At 30.1% G+C, this 27,552-nt stretch overlaps 3 protein-coding genes across 3 annotated transcripts; all 3 read left to right on the top strand.

Moving 5' to 3' along the window:
• Positions 1 to 633: 633 nt before the first annotated feature.
• Positions 634 to 11,124, top strand: LOC120282108 (protein transport protein SEC23). The gene is made up of 14 exons (XM_039288855.1): positions 634 to 741; positions 1,151 to 1,773; positions 1,865 to 2,080; positions 2,571 to 2,744; positions 3,542 to 3,703; positions 4,123 to 4,265; positions 5,527 to 5,602; positions 5,685 to 5,860; positions 5,971 to 6,052; positions 6,305 to 6,382; positions 8,337 to 8,498; positions 8,611 to 8,874; positions 9,605 to 9,709; positions 10,718 to 11,124. The coding sequence occupies exons 2-14, from the start codon at positions 1,264 to 1,266 to the stop codon at positions 10,859 to 10,861; spliced, it is 2,292 nt and encodes a 763-aa protein (XP_039144789.1). The 5' UTR covers positions 634 to 741; positions 1,151 to 1,263; the 3' UTR covers positions 10,862 to 11,124.
• A 1,515-nt stretch (positions 11,125 to 12,639) lies between these two features.
• On the top strand, positions 12,640 to 14,122 carry LOC120281599 (probable carboxylesterase 12). The gene has a single exon (XM_039288278.1). The coding sequence runs from the start codon at positions 12,691 to 12,693 to the stop codon at positions 13,789 to 13,791; it is 1,101 nt and encodes a 366-aa protein (XP_039144212.1). The 5' UTR covers positions 12,640 to 12,690; the 3' UTR covers positions 13,792 to 14,122.
• Positions 14,123 to 19,404: 5,282 nt separating this feature from the next.
• LOC120281860 (probable carboxylesterase 12) lies at positions 19,405 to 20,666 on the top strand. The gene has a single exon (XM_039288554.1). The coding sequence runs from the start codon at positions 19,505 to 19,507 to the stop codon at positions 20,471 to 20,473; it is 969 nt and encodes a 322-aa protein (XP_039144488.1). The 5' UTR covers positions 19,405 to 19,504; the 3' UTR covers positions 20,474 to 20,666.
• The last annotated feature ends 6,886 nt before the right edge of the window (positions 20,667 to 27,552 follow it).

Here is a 27,552-nt window from a genome sequence, read left to right as displayed (position 1 = left end):
ATCTCTGTAGCCCAATTGAAAGGAACAACTTTTTACACCTAATTAACCACAACCACACAAACAATAGAGCTCAAAACATAATGGCAAAAGTGACCATAACTTAGTTAGGCACAATAATTCTACTTACAAGTTACAACACAATTATAATTTATTATTAACTTAGCATACAAAGGTAATTAATTAAAAAGAATGTCAAGTTGAAACTGGCCTATAGTTTGACATTAACATGTTGTTCCATTCCGTGCTACTTGTAATTTAATCAACTTCAAAAGTACATCATCTCAAATTTAGAATATTTTTGCAAACATATCAAGACTATAATATGATCTAACAATTAACCCTTGAGTAAGCAACTAAAACCACGACAATAACTTATAACAGGTAAATGGAATTATATAGTGTCTAGGGATATTTAAGTAAATTTATAATTTATTAAGTATAAAATCTATATATTTAGAGAATATTATGAGAAAGACGTTTCTAACATGAGAAAATATTTTTATTCGGTAAAATGTCCTATTTAGTCTTTTCTCTAATATAATTTGTTCCTAAGATGTCCCTACATTTTAATTGTTGATAAATGTATATTTTTATATGGCTCGACAAATCATATTAGAAAAAAATTATATTACCCAAAAATTAAAATTACCGTTTTTATTCAGTTGGTCTTTGGAGCGAGGACACCCATCTAAGGCTCAAAGTTTAGCGAAACTTCAGCCTCTTCTCATCGGAGATCTCAAGGTTTGATCTTGATTTCTTTCTCCCAATCTGTTTTTCTTTTGATTTCTATGCATATCAGTGTTTTTTCTTGCGGAATTTTGAGTTTTTTTTTCAAGATTTTTTCTGGATTTGTTGGACAAGATGATAACTAGGGTTTCTGTTGATGAATTGAAAGGTTTTGGAAGATTAGTGTTGATTGTTCTATTGTTTACTGATTTGTGGAAAATTTGATCCTTTGATCCAGTTAACGAGAGGATTGGTGGCTTAGTTTCTTGTTTGAATTTATCTGTTTTTGGTTGATCTCTGATTTAAGTGAGAATCAATTGCAATTGAGGTGATGGAAAAAAAATGAAAAAAAAAAAAATTGAATCTTTTTGTTTGGTTGAAAATCATTTATTTATTTATTTTTGTTATCTTTCTTTCCTTGCAGATTTGTTGTTGTTTATCACATATAAGTCTGTTGCCTCTGCCATCATAGAAACAGGAAAGAAGAAAATTTAGGATAGAAAAAGAGGGAAGGAAGATTGAATTCTGTTATTCAAGATGTCTGAATTCCTTGATCTTGAGGTCCAAGATGGTGTTAGGATGGCATGGAATGTCTTCCCGGGGACGAAGCAGGAAGCCACAAGCTGCGTCATCCCTGTTGCAGCCTTATACACTCCACTTAAGCCCATTCCCACTGGCTCTGTCCTCCCATATGCTCCATTGCGTTGCCGAATGTGCCGCTCCATTCTTAACCCCTTCTCTGTGGTTGACTATGCCAATAGAAATTGGATCTGCCCCTTCTGTTTCCAGAGAAACCACTTTCCCCAGCATTACTACTCAATTTCTGAGGATAACCTCCCTGCCGAGCTTTTTCCACAGTTCACCACTGTTGAGTATGAATCTGCTCCTGAAGCGGCCCCTACAACGCCCCCGGTCTTTCTGTTTGTTGTTGACACATGTATGATTGAGGAGGAAATTGGATATTTAAAATCAGCCCTTTCCCAGGCGGTTGAGCTGCTGCCTGAGAAGTCCCTTGTTGGGCTCATTACCTTTGGAACTTACGTGCAGGTTCTTGATATCTAATCTTGCGATGGCTATTTGTTTGTGGATGTGTTGGTTCTCAATATAAGTTGATGTTTTTGATTTTGTATTTCTGCAGGTTCATGAATTGGGATTTGGTCAGATCCCTAAGTCCTATGTGTTCAAGGGATCAAAGGAGGTGACAAAAGAGCAGCTTCTTGAGCAGATGAATTTCTTTGTACGGAAGCCAATGCCAAATGTGGGGGTGATTGCTGGTCCTAGAGATGGGCTCTCAGCAGAGAGCATCGCTAGGTTCCTCTTGCCTGCCTCAGAGTGTGAATTCATACTGAATTCAGTTAAGTTTTGATTTATTCTTAAATTCTACTGCGATCAAGAAGATTTTTTCTATTGAATGTAGGCAATTATATACTTTAGGCTTTACTTAGTTTGCATTTGAAGTACTTCTTTTAAGCAATAGAAGTTTGAAGAACTTTCTGTCTTTCCATGAAAGTAAAGTGTTCGAGATGAAATCATTCCTGAACAAATTGAAGATATCAAAGCAATTGATTTTCTCTACCAATTCCTCAAAACCCTCCACTATCCCTAGTTGCAACTAAGATTTGGATCATAACTTGATACCCTGGATGATTTAATTTCTTCCTTTATTCTTCGAATGAAATTTTGTTCCTTTTCCATGATGGGTGCTGCTTTTTCTCCTTTTGCATTTTATATGGTGCTATTCAATTTTTTTTTTATTAAACATGTACGTTTCTGTTTTCTGCTACACTGGTTCAAGACTCGTTGATAGTTACTATTGTTTGTACCATGTTGCACTCTTTGGTTAGGTCTTGGAGGAGCTTCAAAAAGATGCTTGGCCTGTCCCAGCAGATGAGCGTGCATCAAGATGCACCAGCACTGCCTTGAGTGTGGCTGCTTGTTTACTAGGTGTTTGTGTTCCTGGTTCTGGTGCAAGGATTATGGCCTTTGTTGGTGGGCCATCAACAGAGGGACCTGGTTCTGTAAGTTTTGCATTCGAAAGTTGATTTTTTTTAAAATTTTATTTAATTTTTATGTTTTCCCCTTTTTAAATTATGTGGATTTTATAGATTCAAAAAGTCTACTCTCTCTCTCTCTCTCTCTCAGTCTTAACTTTTTCTGTGTCACTGTTAGTTGGGCTCCACTCAGTGTTCCTTGATGCTTCTTTCAATAGCCAAATTTTAAGAATCCCATTATCAGAAATCTGAGGTTTGATTTTTGCAATTCAATGACTTTTCATATGTTTAAACAACTAGAATATGTCTTGGAAGAGGCAATTGAGCATCTCTATGAAGAAAGTGTATAATATGTGTAAACAATACAATAAAATCAGGGATGCACCTTTGGAGTTGTCGTTAAGTATGAAGTATGATTAGTTCCAAATTTGACATTTCTGCAATAACACTCATGCTGAGGGAATGATCCAATATGTTCTGCTTAGCTCCTTAATTAGTGTTCTTTGTTTTTAATTATAAATTGTAGCCTCATTTTAGACTATGTTTGCAAAGGAAAATATATTTTGATGGTTGATTATTGTTTTATCTTTTTTTTTTTTTTAAATGAATTAATGTTGCAGACATCTGTCTGTGCTTAGATAAAGAAGAAAAAAAAATAGTGTTTCAGTAATCTGCTTGGGTAAGTTCAAATATTCTGCATTTGTTGCAAAAAGTGGCTTTCTGATCCTTGCATAAGCTATGGATGCCTGCAATGTGCAAGTTTGTTTCAAACCATGGTTGCTATTTAAGGTACTTAATAATTGGTTTAATTTGACTGCTGCCAGATTGTGTCAAAAATTTTATCTGAACCAATTCGTTCGCATAAAGACCTGGATAAAGGCTCTGCTCCATTTTATAATAAAGCTGTTAAGTTCTATGAAGGGCTCTCAAAACAACTTGTTCATCAAGGGCATGTTCTTGATTTGTTCGCTTGTGCTCTTGATCAGGTACTTAAATTTGCATTTATTAGTTTGTATTTGGGCAATCATTTATGGATCTTTTTCGTTCCAAAACTCCTGATTCTGTTAATTGATACCCTTCTGCCTAGTTATGTATATGCCCATATTAACGTAATTTGAATCTGTTTTGTGCTCTGCTTATTCTTCTGGCATTTTCAGCATAAATCATGTCTGCAATATAGCATAATATATGGAATTAATTTTTGGCTACAAACCTGCAGTTGTATCATACTACAATTGAATTTTCTCCATGTTTTGTTTGTGATCTTTCAGACACATGGTGCTAGAGCTTTTTTTAGACCTTGATTGCTAGATGTAGAACGCCTACAACAATGTATTCTGATGGTTTCTTTGTCTCATATGAAATGTTAACAAATTTTTTTTTGCTTGAAATTATACTTTTAAAGGTTGGAGTGGCCGAGCTGAAAGTTGCTGTTGAGAAGACTGGTGGAATTGTTGTTCTTGCAGAAAGTTTTGGCCATTCTGTTTTCAAAGATTCTTTTAGGCGCATATTCCAGTCAAATGATTATGATCTTGGTCTATCATTCAAGTAAGATCTCTTTTCTTCTGCCCATACAAGTTCGCATTCTGGGTGTCTGCATTCAGGTTTCATGCCTTTTGAATTGTGTTTTATATGTTTTGAGACAAAATTTAATCTATGGTTTGGCAAACCAGATGGGCTGATTTTAATCAAGAAAATAGAATATGAAATCCACTTTCATAAAAAGCATTCTTAGATTTTTGTGTCGACAGGAGTAAAAATATAGAATCTCAGTTTGAAATGAAAAAAAGCACTTATGGTTTCTTCTATTTAACACCTCATCTTAAATTTTATTACAATAAAATCCCTTGTAATGAATGAAATTTTATTAATACTATTATAGCAAAAATTGCCATTAAATATTTTTAAGATCATGTAAGATTATAATATATTAATAATATATCATAATTACATTTAAAATATTCTTTTTTATAATTAATATATAGTAGGACCGACAAAATATATAATAATAATTACATTGGTCAAGCCTCTTAATTTTTTATGTTGAAGATTAAACCGCATTTCAAAACATTGTAAAAGGATGGATTTTATAGGCTTTCTCTAGCTCTCCTAATAGGGGTTAAGATGGATTACAAAAGGTTTTTCTCATCATCCTAAATAGGAAAAATTTGTTAATTTGTTTCTATGGATTTCAATTTACTGTTCTGTGAGTTTTCTTTTGTCATTAGGATTTCCTGGTCATTATTAACATAGTATGGGACCCGAGTCTTATCTTAGTAGTCTGTTTCTACAATTAGTTTTGAAGATTTGTTATCTTCCATCCACCATGAGTTTGATGGGGGAGTGTCAACATATATTCAGTGAATTAATATATTAGGAGAGCTTTTTTTTAGTGTTGCAGTCCTCCATCCTAGCCTTCACACCTTGCCACAACATGCTTACTTGGCCTAATGCATTCCTGGAACTAGGGTATGTCGAATTTTTTATTAGATTGGTTAGCTAGAGTAAAAAATATTTGCTTTTATACTTTTCTGAAGGCTATACACTAATATGTTATATCTTACCTGCGTATATTGTGCTTTCTCTGACCAAGCATTCTGTTGCTGGATAATTTCATTTACTTCATGCCTTTATGCTGTGTATGTTAACATTTATCTTAATTTTCTATGTAATATCATCACTTCATAATTCATTAGAAAATCTGCTTATCTTGTTGTTTACTTGATGTCAGGAATGCTTCATTTTTTACCCATATGATTTTGATACTCTTTCCAGTACGTATTTACTAAATCATCTCTCTTGATTTTAGTGGTGTTTTTGAGGTTAACTGTTCAAAGGATATCAAAGTTCAAGGCATCATTGGTCCATGTGCTTCTCTTGAAAAGGTAGGAATGCCAACATACCTGCTCTCTTATATTTTTATATACTTATATTTTTTTACATTTGGTTATTAATGTTTGCACACAGAAAGGTCCTCTTTGCTCTGATACAATTGTTGGGCAAGGGAACACTAGTGCCTGGAAGATGTGTGGTCTTGATAAAGAAACATCTTTATGTTTAGTGTTTGAGATAGCTAGAAAAGATGGTCCTGACGCAATTGGACAACCTACAAACAATCAGTTTTACCTCCAATTTTTGACTTAGTATGAGACTGAATTTGTAATATTCTTCAATCATTTTCGTATTATCGTATTACTTAATGATATTATGTAAGCTATGATGGTAGCTTACTAGTGTAAGTGCTATATTGCAGTTATCAGCATCATGAGGGCCAAATGAGGTTGCGTGCTACCACACTATCAAGAAAATGGGTAGCTGGTCCTGGCTGCCTGCAGGTACTTGTAGTTATTTGTTCATCAAGATTGCTTGATATTCTTACAGTAATTAATGAATGCTGATGCTCTACATGATTCCTAGTGTATTTTGGTGCTAATGAATTCATAGTCTGATGATGACTGAGTGGAAAGAGTCTCTTGCTCCATCTCTATTGTTATTACTAGCTTTTTCCAAATTTTGTTTAAAACTGAGATGTTTAAGTGATATTTAGGTCATTTTACATGTCAAAATCATGTCTATTTTATTTGTAGGATTTAGTATCTGGCTTTGATCAAGAAGCTGCTGCTGCGGTCATGGCACGTTTAGTTTCTTTAAAAATGGAATCAGAGGTACTTTGCTTTTATTTAATTATGTTAATTACATCTCATGTAAATTTATGATTGCCCCCTTTTCACTAAATATGGGTGACAGACTTACAACTGTCATTTGGTCAATAATTTGTTAGCGGTTACCATAATGAGGTTAAATAAACTGCATTGTTATAAAGCTGGCTTAGTAAGACATTGTAAAGATGAAACACAAACAGGTTCATCTGTCATCGTCTCATGGCCACCCAGAAATATTGTTAGATGTTTCTTAATTCCATATGCACTTCTTCAGATTGTTTATTGCTTTGACCATGCCTTTATCAATTATTAATTGGCTTGCACTTCTCGGCCACCTGGATTTATTGTTAGATGTTTCTTAATCCCATATGCACTTCTTCGGATTGTTAATTGCTTTGATTATGCCTTTATCAATTGTTAATTGGCTTGCACTTCTCTGTGACACTAATAACTTAATGCTCAATATTTGTGGTGAAAATATCTCTTTTAAAGGGTCATAGATCTACCTAAACAAATTGTTTAATGCCTCGTCTAATTAGGATGAAAGCCATGGCATGTAAAGTGGTGTTTGTTTCACTGGATTTGGAATTTCATGTAATTGGAATTACAAAATCATTGAAAATCCTTTGTTTGTTTAGGTGGATTTGAAAAAATCAAAGGATTTTTTGAACAACAATGATTTATGGTTTTGATGGATTTTGAACTACGTCAAATTTGGGCGTAGTTCAAATTGCAGGATTTTAATATGTAAAGTATGCCTCTAGATGTGGGTTATTTGATTCTCGTTCTTACCACTTATTAAATATAGTACCAAATATTTTGATCTTGCTAAGAACTTAAATATATTTAAAAGTATTTTTTTTTTAAAATTTAAATCCTCTACAAAGAGTACCCAAACAATTATTTTAATTTTAAATTAAAAAATTATATAATTTATCATAAAACTACACAATATATGCTTATAAATAATTTTTAAGGCTAAAATAAATTAGAGGGATAAACATAACATATTTAACATAAATATTAGGCAAATAAAATATATTTAATGAAAGATGCTCATTTCTCTATGGTTTGATATTTTTAAAAATTGTTGTATTGATTATTGAAATATTTATATAAATTGAACTAATGCAATTAAAATTTAATAATATATATACATATAAATTTATTTTATAATTAATAAAGACTAATGATCATTGAATATAAGGTAATCTTACCTTAGGTGACAATATATCAAATCCTGATTTAGAAATTCCTCCAGCCAAACACAAAATTTTATAATCCAACATTCCAACTACATCAAACCAAACACCAGATTTAACACTCGCTGTATTTTTAGCGAGTGTATTTTTAAATACAGTAATTATAAATACATTATAATTTGAAATCCACTGCATTTTCAACTACACGTAATTAAATGCTACCTAAATGTGTTCCTGAGTTATGTTGGTTTTGGAATCTTTCTTTTTGGTCAAGTTCAAGAAGAATCTTGTGATTAAGAAATTATGCTAGTTGATTTTAGACATTAGAATGCTTAAGATGGCAAGCATTTATCTTGCGGAATTTTCATATTTAAAGAGTTCTTTGATGTGGGTGAGTTTAGTGCATCGTTAAGAAATCTTCAAAAGCTAATGCCAAAATTGTTCTTAAAGTCTCATGAATAAATAATGTAAGCTACTGGCCCCTGCTTAGATGTCTATTTTTACTGAGACCATGAGGCCTACTATGTAGGCGTTTTAGGATCTTCACTAGGCTACAATACTAGCTCTGTAAGTGGTAAAGAGAAGGATTCGCTTTCCAACATAAGCTAGTTCCCTCAACATCTTTATTCCCATTGGTTAACTTAAATGCACATTTTAATTTTCTAGTCTTTTGTGGAATGTGACAAACTCTATGTTGCTTGGTGCTTCTAATTTCATTTTTTGGTATATGACCTTTAAGCATGTGTTTTGTGCAGGCTGATTTTGACCCTATCAGATGGCTTGATAGATCATTGATTCGTTTATGTTCAAGATTTGGAGATTATCAGAAAGACAACTCATCATCTTTTAGCTTATCTCCACGATTTTCTATTTTCCCTCAGTTTATGTTTAATTTGAGACGGTCCCAATTCGTCCAGGTTTGATTTTTCAAGTCGTTAATAGTTCATTTGTCATTTCAATTGTTATTGATGCACTATAATGATGACTTCATTTTTTAGTACTTTCCTGAAGTTACTTCCATTTTTCCAGGTGTTTAATAACAGTCCAGATGAAACTGCATATTTTCGAATGATCCTAAACAGAGAGAATGTTGCCAACTCCGTTGTTATGATACAACCATCACTAATATCCTACTCCTTTCAGTCGGGCCCTGAACCAGCTCTTCTTGATGTTACTGCAATTGCAGCTGATAGGATCCTACTCTTAGATTCCTATTTTACTGTTGTATTGTTTCATGGAGCAAGCATTGCTCAGTGGCGGAATGCTGGCTATCAGAATCAGTCTGGACATGAGGTGATCCTTCTGGCCATTCTGACACATAATAATTATGCTTTCTTTGCTGAGTTTTATTTCATTTATATTATTTGGATAACCAGAGAATTGGTAGTATATCTCATCCTTGATTTCAGGCATCTGTGTCATATGCAAGATGATCTTCATGCATATTTTAAAGCAGGTTGTTTATATTTCTTCATATTCAATCTTGGACTTTGTTTGAACTTCCAAGATGAAGGGCACTGTGTAGCCGTGCCATTAGTCATTTATCATTCTAACATCCTTGACCTTAGAAGTAATGTCTTAATATCATTCATGCTAATGCTAATTTTTACTATGACATCAATGACTGGAAGCTGTTTGAGGATTTTACTTCATTTAATCTTCCTGACATCTATTCATTAAAATAAAAAAATATCAAAACTTCTTTTTGATCGACTGTGTTTATTGGGAGGGCATGACAACTCAGACCAAAATTATTACAAACATTTTGCATCCATTAAATTCTCGAAGGCCTGACCAAAGATCCACACATCCTTAACATTGACTTCATCACTTCACCTTCAGATCATTCTACCTCTCTTTTCCATGGTAATGATTTTTGTAATTTATGTTTTTATGGTGAAGGTCAGATCACTGCACTTGGTTGAGGAAGTATTCCAGCAATCTTGCTCTAAAATTTTGCCTGTACGTAAATGTTTGTTATGAGATTTGAGCATTTCTTAATTGAGCTGTGGATATATTTCAGGCATTTGCTCACTTGCTGCAAGCCCCTCGGGATGATGCAGATGCAATAATGAAGGAACGATTTCCTGTTCCCCGTTTAGTTGTTTGCGACCAATATGGTTCACAGGTTACTACTGCTTCCTTGCATCAATCTTAGAATTTTTAATGTTCAAATGAAATTTTCATAAAGATAAAGTTTTAGCATAGGGATTCATGCATTTCAGGAGTAATTCTTGCCTAGACCTTGCCCAATGGGACAACATGGCATTGAAGCCATTCACCCCACATTTACCATTGGCTTGTTGGTCCATTGCACTGTTCTATTAAAGAATTATATTGTTCCTATAAGTTCCAGGCTTGTTTGCCGTTAGGTTTGGAAAAACTCGGTTTTGAGCTGTTGTCTAAAAGCTTGTTTTAGTTCACAATTTTTTCCCCCTTTAGTTTCCTTAAAAGCTCATTTTTTTCTAAAGTTGCCAAGCAGTTTTGTCGGGTAAATTTTTTTTCAGGGCACCAAACTATGACTCATTTTTATCTTAGGGTCCAAACTTCAATTTGAATTAAAATGGTCACTCAACTTTAATTTTATTTTACTGAGTGATCACCATAAAGAATTTGGCCTTTTTTTTATTATTTGATTTTGAAAATTCTCTGTCAGCAAATGAGATGGAATTGTCATATGAGAGAATAGTGTGTCATGTAAGTCATGACAGAGTATTTCTGGTATCTACATCATAAAATAAAGGCTGGAATCTCTTATGTAACCACTTGGTAAAATAAAATAAAGTTGAACTCGGGTAATCATTTTGATTCAAATTGAAGTTTAGACCCCAAAATGAAAAAAATACCATAGTTTGGTGCTCTGCCAACAAATTTACCCTAGTTTTGTCATGTAAGAACTTTCCATGATTGCAATCTTTTCTTTAGACATTCCCCTTAACCTCTTTTTAGTGTTTAGGGCTTGCTACTTTTAATCCTTGAGAACTTTTCTAATCTGAAATTTTGACGAAATTGACTTTAGATGTATTTTTCTTTGTCTGACCAAATATTTTGGTAGCATTGATTCTTTCAAATCTCTTGAAAAAATGTGAGTAAAAACTTACAAATGTATCTTTTGCCATCATGATGAATAATGCAGGCGCGGTTTCTTCTCGCAAAATTGAATCCTTCAGTGACATACAACTCCGATAATCCTCCCCCGCCAGGCGGTGATATTATATTCACCGACGATGTCAGTTTTCAGGTGTTCTTGGATCATTTGCAGCGGTTGGCAGTACAGTAACACGGAGATGTAGCGGTCCCAGGGCCGAATTGTATCCAATTCCTTTTATGATCATGATGTACAGTAGGGAGCTCATTTTTCATCCCATGAACTGTATGTTGAATTCTTACTTAGGTTTTTACTGTGTTCGGCGATTATATAAAGGTCGAGACGAGAAATATTAATTTGTTTTGAATTATTGTATGATAGATAAAGATTTTTGTTCGATGAATTTGAAACAGTGTTTGGAAGAAGTCCAGATTGATTTTGGTTGTTCGGTTTGCCGTATTTTTGTCTGAATTTTACTGTCTTTAAGTGAGATTTTGCAAAACTCTTATGTTGTGCATTATTTATTTTATTCTCATCCAGTAATTTTCTGAAAGAATTGTAAGCAGAAAAAAAATGTTTATTTTTATCTTTTCTTTTTGTCTTATGTTATTAAATCAATTGAAGTATTAGATTGTGGTTAATTGGTAATTAAAATAAATTTATTTGTCATCCAGTTACAAAGTCAATGTACATGTTATTCTCATTTCATTTTATTCTATCAATCATTTAAGTTAATATTAATATTTCATATGTAACATACCTCACTTGCAATACTAAGGTATCAATTTTTATTAAAAAAAGAAGAAATAAATAAATTTAACTAACAAGAGATACTTATATGGCATTCAAACATGTGGCACACATGGTCCATTGTGCCACATAAATTTTTTTTTTTTAAATTTTTTTATTTTTTATTTTGACTTTTTAAAAACTGTGCTGATATTTTGTTGCCCTCCACTTTGAGCCACATGAATTTTCAATTTTAAATTGTCTTTTTTTCTTCAAAGACAAATCAACAATGACATCAACCAAACACCATTTAATGTTTTTGGAATCATCCGTCCATGTTTTGTTTTCTTACTTCATCAAACAATGACATATCACTATATATACTTTTCAATTAAATCCAGCTTATATAATATCAAAAATTACTATTTTATTATTAAAAACTCTCCACATATTAAATAAATACATGTTAAAATTTCTATGTCACTTTTATTTTCTACTATAAATACTTGAATCTAATCTACTCTAATGATAAATAATGAATACATACAAACATATAACTATTAATTTTCTCTGGGTTTTGAATACAAAGACATAAACTCTAAACACTAAATTAAATATACAGGCAAAACTTTAGACATCCTCAAAATTAATGATTTATTTTCGAATGTAAAAATTAAATCATTATTTAATAGTTATTATTTATATAAAAAATTATATAAATTTATTGTTATATATTATGTATGACATTATTATTAGACTTAACAGATAGTGTAGCCGTGTAGGACTTTTTTTTAATGACATTATTATTATTCATTAGACCTAAAAAATATTGTAGGACTTCTTTATAACATGTTCCTTTTATAGATATATAGTGTAGCTAGGTATAATATCCTAGATAGTCCTTGTATTATACCCAAAATATCTCTTTAGTCCTTTTAATATTTTTTATACATATAAGATCTCTGTATTTTTCATTTCGTGTCAAATGAGTCCCTTCCCTTAACATTCGTCTGATTTTTCCGGCTGTGGGACTAAACTGGGTATTATACCTTAAATTTTTTTATCATGAAAAATGCCATATCAACCTTACAGACGTTGGACCAGCTTTAAAGGGACTCATTTGACATGAAATAAAAAATACAGAGATCTTATAATACAGACAAAAAAATATTACAGAGATTAAATGGATACTTTGAGTATAATACATGAACTATCCGGGTATTATACCTATCCTTAAAAGAAAGAAAGCTAAGAAAATAAACAAAAAGGTCTTGTCTGAAAGTCAGAAAGACATGCTATCTCAAGCACTGGTCATCAGATGGACAAACCCTAACCCTAACCCTATCAAGTTAATAACCACCACACAATCCAGTCCTCAACGAAACCCTAATAAAGGAACTCTATATATCTTCCCTTCCCAATCTCTCATCTTCAATTCCCTAACCCCAACATCAATGGATCCAGACACCGAGGTAATCATAGATTGCCCACCAGTATTCAAACGCTACAAGAGTGGCCGTGTAGAAAGATTAATGGGCACAGAGTTCACTCCTGCTTCCATTCATCCCACTAATGGCAGCACTGTCTCCTCCAAAGACATCACTATAAACCCTGAAACTTCCATTACTGCACGTCTCTTCTTCCCTAACTTCTTCACCACTCCTCCTTCAACCAAGCTCCCCATCCTTGTTTACTTCCATGGAGGTGCCTTCTTCGTTGGCTCAGCCTTCAACCCAAGCTACCACAACTTCCTCACTTCTCTTGTCTCCAAAGCTAACATCATGGCTGTCTCCATCAACTATAGGCTAGCGCCGGAGCACCTTCTGCCAACTGCTTATGATGATAGTTGGGAAGCCATGCAGTGGGTTTTGAGAGGTGGTGATGGTGAGCCATGGTTGGCAGAGCATGGAGACTTGAAGAGTGTATTCATGGCAGGTGACAGTGCTGGAGCTAATATATCTCACCAAATGGCTCTACGTGTGAAGAGAAATGAGGTATTAGGGATGGTCCTTATACATCCTTACTTTTGGGGCAGTGAGGTTATAGGGGAGGAGACTAGGGACCCTAAAACAAGGAGCTTCATGGAAGGGCTTTGGAAGATGGCTTGTGTGGAAGAGATTGGATATGTGGATCATGAACTGTATAATCCATTGATGGAAGGGAGGTTGGCAGAGTTGAAGTGTGGGAAGGTGATGGTGATGGTGGCAGGGAAGGATGTGTTGAGAGAGAGAGGAAGAGTGTATTGTGAGAAGGTTAAGGAAAGTGGTTGGGATGGGGAGGTGGAGTTGCATGAGAGTGAAGAAGAGGATCATGTGTTTCATCTTAATAAGCCTGAGTGTGATAAGGCTTTAGCTTTGTTGGACAAGATAGTGGCCTTCTTCAATTCCTTCTAGTCATGATGTGTTTTAATCTTCTTGTTGTTGTTGTTTTTGTTCTTGTTGTTCTTCTTCTCTCTTAAATGTAATTGCTTGCCGCCAACGACCTTGGGGTCTATTGGTACACGGGTCGCCGATAGAGCTCTCATCGAGTGGTGAGAGTTCAATTCTCGGCTGAGCGCACATTTCTGGGATTTGTGACATTTGCATTAAGGTATATATGCTTGTGTCTAAAATTAAGTTGTTAATTTAATGCTTGTCTATATATCTTCTTCTTCTCTGTTAAATGTAATTTCTTTCTTTAAAGTGATTATTAAAGATGAAGGCCATTTGCATGAAGGCACATATATATATGTGGCAAGTTGTTAATTTATTGTGTACATGTGATGTTCTTTGTATATATATATATATACATATATTCATGTTAGTTTCTTGTTTTGTTTTAAGTAATGAAGCTAATTAATGAGTTATGGAAGAATTAAGGAATAATGCTCAGTTTGTATATTATATATAGATGAGGTCTTGTAGTACCAATTCAAGTTCTGAATCTTCTGATAGGGATGTATAATGAGTGAGTGACATTTACAACCTCTGAATCATTGAGATTCACAAAGAATTTGTCTCATGTATGTGTCCTTGGGTTCTGGAGCATATTTTATGTTTGCTTTGTTAATTAAATATATGTTAACATTTTGTTTTTAATTATATGCTTTGAATATGAAGTAATAATGAGATATTTGAAATTTTCAAGGTATGATTGGTATGTGTGATATATATGTTAGTGATTAGTTTATATAATCAAGAATCCAAGATCAACTCATACTTATGAAAGACATAGTTTAAAGATAATGAGCCAACTTTTCTTGTCCGCAAATTCCAGAGTATAGAGAAATTGGTTTGGATAAAGGAATACTTGTTTAAGTTGAAGCTTATATTAGTAAGTGAGTTAATTAGGTAATTAGTGATTAGCTTTGTGAAAGTTTTGGATATATATATATATATATTGAAAACTTCTAGCTTAATTAATTTATAGATTTATATAAATTAGTGGTTCATAATTTTTTAAAATTTTTTTTATAGATTTATGTTTATGTACAAGAAATGAATTTGAGAAAATTTTGAAATAAAAGCCAAACATTGAATCAAAATATAGTACAACATAATGCATATATAACATTAATTATGCTATTTTGGTTGATTTAAAAAACTAGAATTACACTCTAATCGAATTGAAAAATACGGAGAAAAATCAAATACAGCGAAGTCATCAATCAATCTTGTCTGGTAAGTTTTTTTTTTAATTTGAATTGAGATTTATTCACCTTAATTAATTTTATATTAGCTTGTAACTTTGCTCACTAAAAAAAATAATACAAACTATAATCACTTTAAATGATGATCAATTTTAAACACAAATCCAAATTATAGTTCTCCAATAAATCTATCCAAAGCGATGTCTTTTTACAAAATAAACTTCGTATCCTCTCCTTTTTAGGTGTTGCATGCTGATTATGTTTCCTTGTTAAGCTCTTCACAAGAAATTTTTTTTTTTTGAATGGATGGTAAAGTCAGCAAAGTAATTGGAAGGATTAAATAGCCCAAAGTGATCAATTTCCTTTAAAGGCATACATTTTAATTTTAAAAATATTTAAATCCTATATATAATGTTACAATTCTAAAATGCTGGGATTTAATTTTTTTAATTGTAATTTTAAGATAAATTTTATACGAAGCTCTATATACAATAAACTCTTTATTTATTATCATTCTTTATTTATTAGTATTGAGTTTTTTTTATACAAGATGACCGTGTTTTTATTAAAAAAACATATTCAAATATTAATTTATATAAAATAAGAGCATAAATGAACTTAAACATTAACTCATCACATTTAAACGACTTGCACAGGATTTGTCCATTCTTTTTTAAATTGAAAAACCCCTCCATCAATATCTTCAGGAAAGGCACCCCAATTAAATATGTGATTGGTCCCATGTCTTTGTCAGTGACAATGGAAAGCCTCAATCAATGGTCCCATTTGCCATAAATTTAAACTTTTTCCAAAAGGGTTTTGAAGCCATTCTTATTTATAACTTACAAAATAAATTGATAAATTTAGGGAAAAGAGTGAAATACCAACGTCTTATTTATTATTGATACACATTTATTTGTCAAACTTTTTTTTTTTTTTTTTATGAAAGTAAAATTTTGGGGTGTGCTAAAAAAAATAAACAATAATTTAAGAGAATTAATTAAGTTAAAAATTTATATTTTTAAACTTCTCAACTGAAACTTTATTCTGGTTAGGTGGGTTAAAACTTCATTATTCTTCTGATTTTATATATGTCAACTCTTGCTAAAGACTGTTGCTTTCCTTGCATTTTCTCACTCATCAATGGGAAAGTAGGAAAGTACCAATCAAAATTATTTGTCCTGTTGTCAAGTGTCAACAAAAATCCAAATTTTCTTTAGAATTAGAAAATTCCACGTGTTTAAAAGACAAATAAAATAAAAACAAATCCACTTTAAATTCTATTTATTTTTTTATCACAACCCATTTTACTCTTTAACTTCCATAGTTCCATACCCTAATACCCTAATAGTACATTTAATCTCCATCTATATCTTGAATTTAACTTTATGTATATATATATTATTAAGCTAATATGGCCTTACTAGTGGTTTTAAACCTATATATATATATATATATATATATATATATATATATATATATATATATCGGAGTCAATTATACACCAATATTTAAACCTAAATAGTATATTTTAATCATGATATTATAGACACAAAGATGATTGCATGATAATTGCCTCGTATCAAATAAATTAAATATGTATGTCTTGACATAATCATAATATCTCATCAATCTGAGTTTACTTGTATATATATATATATATATATATATATATCATTCTATTCGTCATTACATCATAATGATTAGAATATAGGATTTTTTTTAACCTGTATACCTTTGAAATTCGTCTAATTGCAAATAGTACACCCGAATAAAACCATTAAATATGTATACACAAAGATGATATTATATTTTAATCATGATATTTTATATACACAAGCTTGGCTGCATGCTAATTGCATTGCTTCAAACCGACTAAATATGTATAACCTGACATTATTGATATCATTATATATATATATATATTATATCTATCATTCTATATCGCCATTATACCAAAATAATTAGAAAAATATAAAATTTTTTCGCCTGTTGTAGACTTTTACAAATGCTTCTAATTACATACATAGTACCTCCAAAAACAAAAACCAATTGTTGGATTTATATATCTCTTAAAATTCAACTTATACAATGGCTCCTACATAAAAATTAGATATCTTAACTGTTTAGTTATTGCTGTGATGACTATATATATATATATATCTTTTTATACATAGTATAGATTATGAAAATATATTATAAATTATATAATTTTAAATTTTAATAATAATAAAAATAGATTTTTTTCCTTTTAAATTCCTCAATTGTCTTTACCTATATTAATTTTTATTTACACACAGGGAATAAAATCACCCTATAATTTTTTTAAAAAATTATATAAATGTTTAAACATTAATTTAATAAATATTATAAACTTTTATGACTTTATCCGAATATATACCGATAAGATTTTTTTCAATTATTTAATATATAATAATATATTTTAACAATACATCTCCACCAAACAGCAAGCTACACAAATAAACCCAATTTGAAAGATCATTCATTATATATAATTTTATTAAGCAATATACTTGATATTATATAGAACAACCACACACACTGCCACAGATCCGGCTGAAGAGTGAGGTCGATAAAGTAATAGCTTTATGCCCCCAATTTTTTTAAGGCCTCATCTTTAGGTTTTTAATAATAATTTTAAAAACTCAAAATTTTTAAATATAATAAAAAAGATATTTTAATTTAATATTTAGTTAATATAACTTAATCTTAATTAATTTTTAAAATTTTAAATAACATGGTAGGATATTAAATATTTTTATTTTAGTGCTTGATCACTCATATCTTCTCTAACTAACTTTTCAAAATTTTATTTTGATCGTAAGGAATGATTTTTTCATGCTGTTTTTAATCCAAAATTAATATAATATTTATTTATTTAATTGTACTAAATAAGAGATTTTCTAGTTTTTAAATTATTATAATTTTTTTTAACATTTTTAGTTTATTGAATTTTATCAATAAATTTTAAATATATCTTTTTATCATCATATCTATATATATATATATATTATATCTATCATTCTATATCGCCATTATACCAAAATAATTAGAAAAATATAAATTTTTTTTCGCCTGTTGTAGACTTTTACAAATGCTTCTAATTACATACATAGTACCTCCAAAAACAAAAACCAATTGTTGGATTTATATATCTCTTAAAATTCAACTTATACAATGGCTCCTACATAAAAATTAGATATCTTAACTATTTAGTTATTGCTGTGATGACTATATATATATCTTTTTATAAATAGTATAGATTATGAAAATATATTATAAATTATATAATTTTAAATTTTAATAATAATAAAAATAGATTTTTTTCCTTTTAAATTCCTCAATTGTCTTTACCTATATTAATTTTTATTTACACACAGGGAATAAAATCACCCTATAATTTTTTTAAAAAATTATATAAATGTTTAAACATTAATTTAATAAATATTATAAACTTTTATGACTTTATCCGAATATATACCGATAAGATTTTTTTCAATTATTTAATATATAATAATATATTTTAACAATACATCTCCACCAAACAGCAAGCTACACAAATAAACCCAATTTGAAAGATCATTCATTATATATAATTTTATTAAGCAATATACTTGATATTATATAGAACAACCACACACACTGCCACAGATCCGGCTGAAGAGTGAGGTCGATAAAGTAATAGCTTTATGCCACCAATTTTTTTAAGGCCTCATCTTTAGGTTTTTAATAATAATTTTAAAAACTCAAAATTTTTAAATATAATAAAAAAGATATTTTAATTTAATATTTAGTTAATATAACTTAATCTTAATTAATTTTTAAAATTTTAAATAACATGGTAGGATATTAAATATTTTTATTTTAGTGCTTGATCACTCATATCTTCTCTAACTAACTTTTCAAAATTTTATTTTGATCGTAAGGAATGATTTTTTCATGCTGTTTTTAATCCAAAATTAATATAATATTTATTTATTTAATTGTACTAAATAAGAGATTTTCTAGTTTTTAAATTATTATAATTTTTTTTGTTACATTTTTAGTTTATTGAATTTTACCAATAAATTTTAAATATATCTTTTTATCATCATATTAATAAATATAAATAGATAATCTAACATTTTAAATAGATATTTATTAAAATAAAATCTAAATAAAATTTAATTTTTGTTAAATAAATTATTCCAAAATTATGCTTTAAAAGCCTCTATAAAGAAGTCATCTCTGATTACAGAGACAGTGTATTTTTTGATTCTAACCTATTATATTTTAACATGTGTGTGATATATAATATTATTATTATTTTTTATTAAAATTTGAGAACGCATGATAAATTTTAATAGGTTGAAATCAAGATATAATTTAGTTCCAGAACCAGAACCGGAGGAGATGACTTCTTTTAATACCCAACCCAAGCCACCAGGGTCACCACCACCACCACAATTTCTTCAACGATGTCAAACCAAATCGATTCCGACGAGATCCTCATCGACTTCCACCCACGTTTCCGAACATACAAGAGCGGCCGAGTTGAGCGTTTCTTCGGCACCACCACTGTCTCCTCCGGCCTTGACCCTTCAACCGGCGTCCTCTCCAAAGACCTTCTCCTTCCCCTCCCCTCCTCCTCCTCCTCCATCTCAGCCCGTCTCTTCCTCCCTCCTCATCCTCAACCTCACTCTCTTCCCATCCTTCTCTATTTCCATGGTGGCGGCTTCTGCATTGAATCCACCACCTCCCCCACCTACCACTCCTACCTCAACTCCCTCTCCTTAACCTCCACCGTCCTCATCCTCTCCGTTGACTACCGCCGTGCTCCTGAACACCTTCTCCCCACTGCCTACTCTGACTCCTGGCAAGCTCTCCAATGGCTCACTTCCTCCCGTGAAGAAGAATGGCTCATTTCCTACGCTGACTTCACCCGTCTTTTCCTCGCCGGAGACAGCGCCGGAGCTAATATAGTTCACCAGCTAGCTCTAAGAGCTGGCAGAGAGAAGCTTGGTGAAGGTCCTCATGGTTTTCCGGAGCTCCGGGGAGCAATGCTTGTCCACCCTTACTTCTGGGGGTCAACTCCTGTGGGGAATGAGACTAAGGATGAGTTGGCGAGGTCTAGAGTTGAGTGTCTTTGGAAAATGACAGCCTCGCCGGAGATGGGAGTTGATCATCCTTGTTTTAATCCCTTCGCCGAGGGGGCGCCGCCGTTGGCCGGAGTTTGTTGCCGGAGAGTGTTGGTTTGTGTGGCGAGTGAAGATGTGTATTGTGAAAGAGGGAAGTTGTATTATGAGAAGTTGGTGGGAAGTGGATGGGATGGTGTTGGGGAGTTGTGGGTTGATGAAGGTGAAGGTCATGTGTTTCATTTGATGAAACCTCTCTCTGATAAAGCCTTGGAGATGATGAAGAAGGTTGTTGCTTTCTTGAACTCTTGATCATATTAGTTTAAACTTTAATTAATCATTTAGTACCTTTCTTGAATTTTATTTATATTTTATATTTTTATTTTTATGAAATGTTTTGTCTAAGTCATTATGATTGTGATCCAGGAGTGAAGTTGGTACTCTTGAGTAGTCTTGATGGGAAGATTGATGTTTTTTTTTTAATAAATTTTGTTTTTGGTGTTAATGTGGGTGAGAATAAGTGTGAGAGTGGTTTAATATTGATTTACTTTTGATTATTTCTAAATGGTTAAATGTTTGGCTGGGTCGAATTCTTGCGCTTAAGGCTTTAGCGATATTATTTATCCACTGTTGCTAAAATGAGTTCTTCATGAATTGTTTTTATAGGAGAGATTGTATCTTTTTCTTCAAAAATTGCATTATAGGAGATTTTATTAGGTTGATATGATTCTTGTAAACATTTTGGGTATGCATATGACGGACTTTCATTGTTTCATGTGATATTTGGTGAAGTTAATAAGTTTTTAAGAGGTTGATAAAGCATCGTAATATGTGTATTTTGTATTTATTTGTTTTTTGACAAACTCTTAAATGTATGGTGTTTATTGTCTATTATAAAATAAAAAACTAAAAAAATAGTTAATATAATTTTGTATTTTGTATTTTTAGTGATATTAGTTCACTTAATTAACATACATGACTTGAAATATTAATTTTTTATTTGATTCAAACATTTTTAAATGGCAGAGTAATTTTTTGATATATTAATATAATAAAAAATCCGCTCAATTTGGTAAGTAATATCACTGTTAGTTTTTGCCTTAAATTATATGTTAATTGAGAAATATTGATATAGTAATCATACAAATGTTGGTGTGAAGTCCAAAATCACTTTCTGTGAAATTCAAAGAGAGGTATAAATTTTAATTTTGGAAATAAAAAGAAAATTGTAGTTTTTGTTGCTTTTTTATATTTTCAATAAATTTTAATAAAATGTGATTTATTTATTTATTTAAAAATAGTTGTGGTTGCTGGCTTGTACTCTTGATGGTGAACTTAGTTAAATTATTATTATTATTATTATTATTATTATTATTATTATTATTATTATGTTTATAAGAGGACCGTCTTTAATTTGCATGGAAATGTTTATGTTGTGTTGGTGAGAGTCTTGGGAGGAGGTTTTTATTAATGGGAGAGTGTTATGTATGTAATTTTTTAAGGTATTTATATAAAAAATCACATGCATTAGGGAAAGGTATATATTTTTTTATGGTGTATATATAGATTTGCGTATCTAGATGGAGATCGAGAGAGAGAGAGAGAGAGAGAGAGAGAGAGAGAGAGAGTGTTAGTGCTTTGATTAGTTAGGCTTTATTAATAAACAAGGGTTAAATATGAAAAAGAATAAATATGATTATTTATTTTATAAGATTATATCATATATATATATATATGTATGTATCTGCATGTACAATGATGATTGATGGTGTTGAATCTGTTGATGTTATTTTAATCTCTTCTGTAATATTTTCTATAAAAATGTCTACTATTAGGTCATCATCTATATACATATATGTAATAAATAATATTATTCAACATCAATCTCGGTGATTTTAGAGAAGGATCAAAATACTTTTTTTTCTTGGTAAATTGAAGGAATTAGAAATTACATAGCAAGTTGATTTCAATAATGAAATTGACATTTGGGATGGTAATACGGACTTTAGTTGGTAACTAACCCAAACTTATTATGTTTAATGAAAAATTCTTATGATTATTGGTAATACACTTCGGTGATTTTCATTAACATTATAATCCTCTAAGCTTCCATTCTTAAGCAGCTTGATTTAATAAATAGGAATTAATTTATCAAAAGAAATTGTTCTTGATCACATATGTTTTTAATGAAAGTGACAAACAATATTAGTTAAAGGATATGCAGATACAAATGTACAACAATTACGGTGGCTTGTAAATTTTTTGGAATAAATTTTTTGTCATGCAAATCTGGATAAGAGGGAAAGTGCTCTTTATACAAACCGGCCTCGAATAGGTGACCTTATGCATTATGAGTTGAGCTATTTAAACTCAAGCCCCCTTAATTGCAAGACACACCAGGTATCTTATTCTAATGGTGTAATTATGAAAAGAAAAATGAAAAGAATCAACTCATTTAATTATTAATTATATAAATAGCTAGATTCATTATTTAAAACAAAAATATATATGTATTAATAAAATATATAAACTTGATGGGCTTCAATTAGTAGAGTGCCACCTGAATATAAAGAAAAATGGAACAACAACAAGGCCAAATTTCGGATCTGTTTAAACTTGGCAGGAATTAACTGATACAAACAGTAACTGCTTCAATTTGGAAGTGAGAATGAGCAAGATCAAAGCAAACATTCACAGCTATGAACACCCAATCTTAACGTGGAAAACCAAATCGAATCGAGGGTAAAAACCACAGGATCTTCAAGCCCATCAAGAGAAGCTCCACTAGATAATAGGGTGTACAAAACAGAGTACTAATCAGGCGTATAAACACATCAACAATAGAAGATATACAAGAACAAAAGGGAGAGAAATCACCAATGTTGATCTGCGGTTCAATGCTTAGATCTCCTTCTACATGACTCCAAACAAAAATTTGATTTTTTAGATTGTAGAATTATGTCTTGCCAGCCTCCACGCCAAATTTCAGCACAATCCAATGGTGAACGAGTAGGATCGTGCAAAAATGTAACACATCACCAGGTCTAAAAAAGACTGCAAAAATCACCAGGTCTCCTAACCCTTTTTTCATATCTGCCTTGTTTTTCATACCACCCCTTAATCCACATGAACAAAAGAAACTTAACGGCTTGGTCCAAGTCTTGGGCTTTTTCCACATTGGAGGGAAGCCCAAATAACCCAACAAAACTATCAATGTAGGAATCCAAAATATAATGTTGATCATGTTATGCATATCCATTACGAATATTTGCACTCAATATTATATTTAGATAAAAAGTTTCCGAATTATATATGCTCTTCTTAAAATAAAAATTATAATTAAAAAAATTAAGAGCTCATGTGAAGCATGTGAAATGAGTAATGCTATATGAGGCGAAGAAATCACACGAACCCGAGAGATGCTCTCGTTTTTTATTTCTCCCCTTTTTAGTTTTTAATTTTTTTTTTTAGAAAATAAAAAAAAGGAAATCCATGTCACCAGCCACAGTCGTGTGGCTGGTTCATATGATTTTTTCGAGTCATAGCATTACTCTATGACAAAAGCTCCATAGTAACATCTTACCAACACAATTTGATGGTTTTGTCCTTTTCTTTTGCATTATTGATTTGATGTACGGTTAAGAATTAATGTTTTGACACCTCAACCAAAAAAAGAAAAAAAGAAAAAGGCTTGATCATATGCTTTACCACAACAATTTACAACTAATCATTTATTGTAATGAATTAATTCATGATAATGAAGATATAGTAATATTAATAATTAATAAGAGTGTTTGTACTTGAGTTAAATGTCTAAAAAACGATGGGTAGTCATTGTCGTTTGAAATTCTACCAGGGTTTAGAGTTTCTAATCTTTTATTATTGTATTTAATTAAATTAATTGAACTTAATTGCATATAATTTTTGTGCTAAAATGATTGTTTCATTTAATAGAATTTTCTCACATGGGATAACTGTAAGGGTTCTGCCGTGACAATAACCATAGTGGGACCTTGATGTGGAAAATGGACATCAATCATGCAGTGAATTGTTGGATGGTAATGAAACTAAGATATTGCCCATTCATAATTAAAAATATTTTCTCACAGAAAAAATGAAAAAAAGGGGGAAAAAAATAATTTCACATGATTAAAATCTATAAGCTTAACTATTCTAATTTTAATTAAATACTTAATTAAGAATTGATCAAGTCTTATTTAAAATAAATTAATGAGAAATAGTCAACAAACAGTATCTTATTAAATTTATAAGTTTATTTTACTATTCAAATGAACGAAACATATCACTTGTTCACAAATTAAAATGTTTTAACATTTATGCAATCAATGTATTTGAGGGCGTAGTGTATGTGAGTTTCATGTAAAAGTTAATTTAATAGTAATAAGGAATATATGAATGGTATAATTTAATATATTTTGTTGTTATTTATTAATAGAATGCTTGAATGTGAAATGTCTAATGAGTTACTAATTCAAGGAGCTCTCTTTGAATGATAATGATAATTTTTATTTTCATTATTTTATACGAAACATCTCAGTGCAGTTCAAAATATACTATATATATTTGGTATGTCACTATATATATTTATATATATATATATATATATATATATATATATATATAATGATTAAAAGGCAGCACTAGTAAAAGATCATGGGAATCTACAAGGCTTTGTTAAGTTTAGAATAAAATATATGGGCATTATAGTGGCCATTGTAGTAAACAAGTAATTTTTCTTTACATTTAATGAGTAACAATTATGTGGCCATTGTAGTAAAAATTAATATTTACTATAATTAATGTTCTTGAATTCTCATTACTCATTATACTTCAATTAATTATATTTTTTTTAAAATATTATTATTCTTAACCTCTTTAATTTAATTCTGAAAAATATATACAACCAAATTATGTGATTTCTTCCAACAAAACACTTTCAATTAATATAGAATCATCTCATTCATTAATTTTCTAAATTTCAATTATAAATAAACATCAACCCTAACATTAATAAACATCCACCATTAATAAGCTCTATGTATATTTAAAAATATTTATCTTAAACATAAAATCAAAGTGTGTAAAACAAGCCAAATGTTATTGTTAATTTATCTAATGAATTAATCAGCGTCTTAACATTTTAAAAGGCATTAATGCCGTCTCATAATTAAACACATTTGACGGTGACATGAGTGAATGCCCTCTATATATAAAGCTTCCCACTTTCTCCTTCTATTTGCACTTATCTTTCTTTCTTCCTACCACAAGGTATGAGATTCAACTTCTCAAATATTTGTATTTTTATGAAACTTTTATTCAATATTTTATTAGATTTTATATAAAAAAAAAATTAAAACATATTGCATGCACATTGCATGTCTCATGATAAACATCCACTTTTCTGTTAGTGTTATTCTTAAACTTCTTGTACTATATTAATATTTATATTTATATGTAGTTATTTTTGTTTAAATCTTTGATATATATAAGCTGAGATTATGGAGGTTATGTGTTTGGTTATTGAGCATAATTGATTGAGAAGACGTTACTTTGTATGTAGCTAGTTAGTTTAATTATAATGAAATGTAATGTAATATTTTATACAGTAGGTACAGTATAAGGTCAAGGAAGTTATGAATGGTTCAAAAGATGTCCATATTTAAGAGAATCAATTTCATTTGATAAGAGTGTTCTAAATGAAAAGGAATTAGGAGAAGAAATTAACTTTAGTTATATGTTAGATGTATGTTAAAATCCATTTCATTATTCAGGAAAAAATTTGAAAAATTTGATAAACTTTGAAAACTTTGAAAGCTATTAGGAAATAGATTAATAAATTGAAACAGTAAATCTATCAATCATTTGATTAAAAAAATTTAAAAAAAAATCCATTTTCCTTTATGGTGAACAACTTCAATGTACATGTCTTTTCTTATTTGTTATTGTCATCTTTTTCATTAATAACATTGAGATATATATACATGAGAAATTTGATGTAGAAGAATTGATAATCAATATATCTAGAGAATAAAAAAGATGTAATATTTTCTGCGATTTCAAGTAAAAAATGGATGGTGAAAAAAAGGTATTTTTCTTATTAGGGGAATTTTTCTTTTTTATCATTTTTAATGAATCATGTATATTTTAATTCCTTTCATAGGATTTCTTGTGCTTAGCTGTATATAATTTAAAATAAATAATTATTTATTTGATATTTATATATTTATTTATTTTGGCCAATATATCAGAGAAATAATCCTTGTGGGTGTTGAAATGTAGCTAGTAACTTTATGTCACATAACATCCACATGGTTAATTTTTTTTAACAAATAGGAGAGAAGATCTTGAAAACGTAAATGTGGCAAGTTTGCCATGATAAAATATTTCCTTAAGTGTTTTCAAAATGATTTTAAATGTGATAGACAACTATAATGATATAAGTTGTTGGTTGACAATCTTATAAATAATTATTGCATTTCAAATATTTAATATCATGTGCAGTCTAATTAAACAAATTTTTTTATACATAACAAATTTGTTAAATATTTTAAAATATAAGGATAAAAATAAAATATGGTCGAATATAGGGTCAGAAAGAAATTGTATGTTAGAAATAAAGAAACATGAAATTATAAAAGAAAAAGCACATAATTTTAACCAATTTTCCAAGTAAATACTTAATTTTAGCGAGCTTCTCATATAAATACTCAATTTTAATAATCTTCTCACAACTACCCAATAGTTAGGTAATCACAATAATTATAATGCACATAAAACTTTATCCAAATAATCTTATTCAAAATCAATATCGATAAAAGTACTCAAATTATATTCAATTTTGAACTTAACTTAATGTTTAGTGAGGAAACACAAAATTGATCTTGTAAAATAAAATTGAGCTATATTTGAACTTCTTACATGGAAACATAAAATCGGTCTTGTAAAATAAAAATTTAGGGGTCATTTGGCATTGTTTTTGCTAATCTGTTTTTTTTTATTTTTTATTTTTTTATTTCGGTTTTATTTTGTTTTTGTTTTATTACCAATTTTTTTAAAACGAAAACATGTTTGGATAGTATGTTTGGGAAAGCAAAAAAACACAAAAATAATAATAATAATAATATTGTAAAATTTTGTATTATTTTCTTAATTTATAGTAATATAATTTTTATAATTTTTTATATTACTACACAAAATTAAGTTGTATTATGAAATAAAGGTTTTTTAATATATTTTTATGAAGAATATAAAAATAATGGGACATCAAATTTTTATAAATTTGTATTAGTGACAAAAAAAAAAGAACACATGATATATAATTTTTTTTGAAAATTAGGAAAATTTTAAAAAGAAAAACTAAAAAGTTTTAC

This window comes from Dioscorea cayenensis, chromosome 18 (assembly GCF_009730915.1).
Source record: "Dioscorea cayenensis subsp. rotundata cultivar TDr96_F1 chromosome 18, TDr96_F1_v2_PseudoChromosome.rev07_lg8_w22 25.fasta, whole genome shotgun sequence".
Taxonomy (NCBI): domain Eukaryota; kingdom Viridiplantae; phylum Streptophyta; class Magnoliopsida; order Dioscoreales; family Dioscoreaceae; genus Dioscorea; species Dioscorea cayenensis.
The sequence above is the reverse complement of the archived record's forward strand: the minus strand, read 5'-3'. Positions and strand labels throughout refer to the sequence as shown.

What these genes read in the sequence shown, in the direction of transcription:
- LOC120281860 (XM_039288554.1), top strand. Translation starts at nt 19,505, where the DNA reads ATGTCAAACCAAATCGATTCCGACGAGATCCTCATCGACTTCCACCCA.
- LOC120281599 (XM_039288278.1), top strand. Translation starts at nt 12,691, where the DNA reads ATGCTATCTCAAGCACTGGTCATCAGATGGACAAACCCTAACCCTAAC.
- LOC120282108 (XM_039288855.1), top strand. Translation starts at nt 1,264, where the DNA reads ATGTCTGAATTCCTTGATCTTGAGGTCCAAGATGGTGTTAGGATGGCA. An exon ending in TCGCTTGTGCTCTTGATCAG is followed by an intron (nt 3,704 to 4,122) that starts GTACTTAAATTT and finishes ATACTTTTAAAG; the next exon opens with GTTGGAGTGGCCGAGCTGAA. An exon ending in GACGGTCCCAATTCGTCCAG is followed by an intron (nt 8,499 to 8,610) that starts GTTTGATTTTTC and finishes CCATTTTTCCAG; the next exon opens with GTGTTTAATAACAGTCCAGA.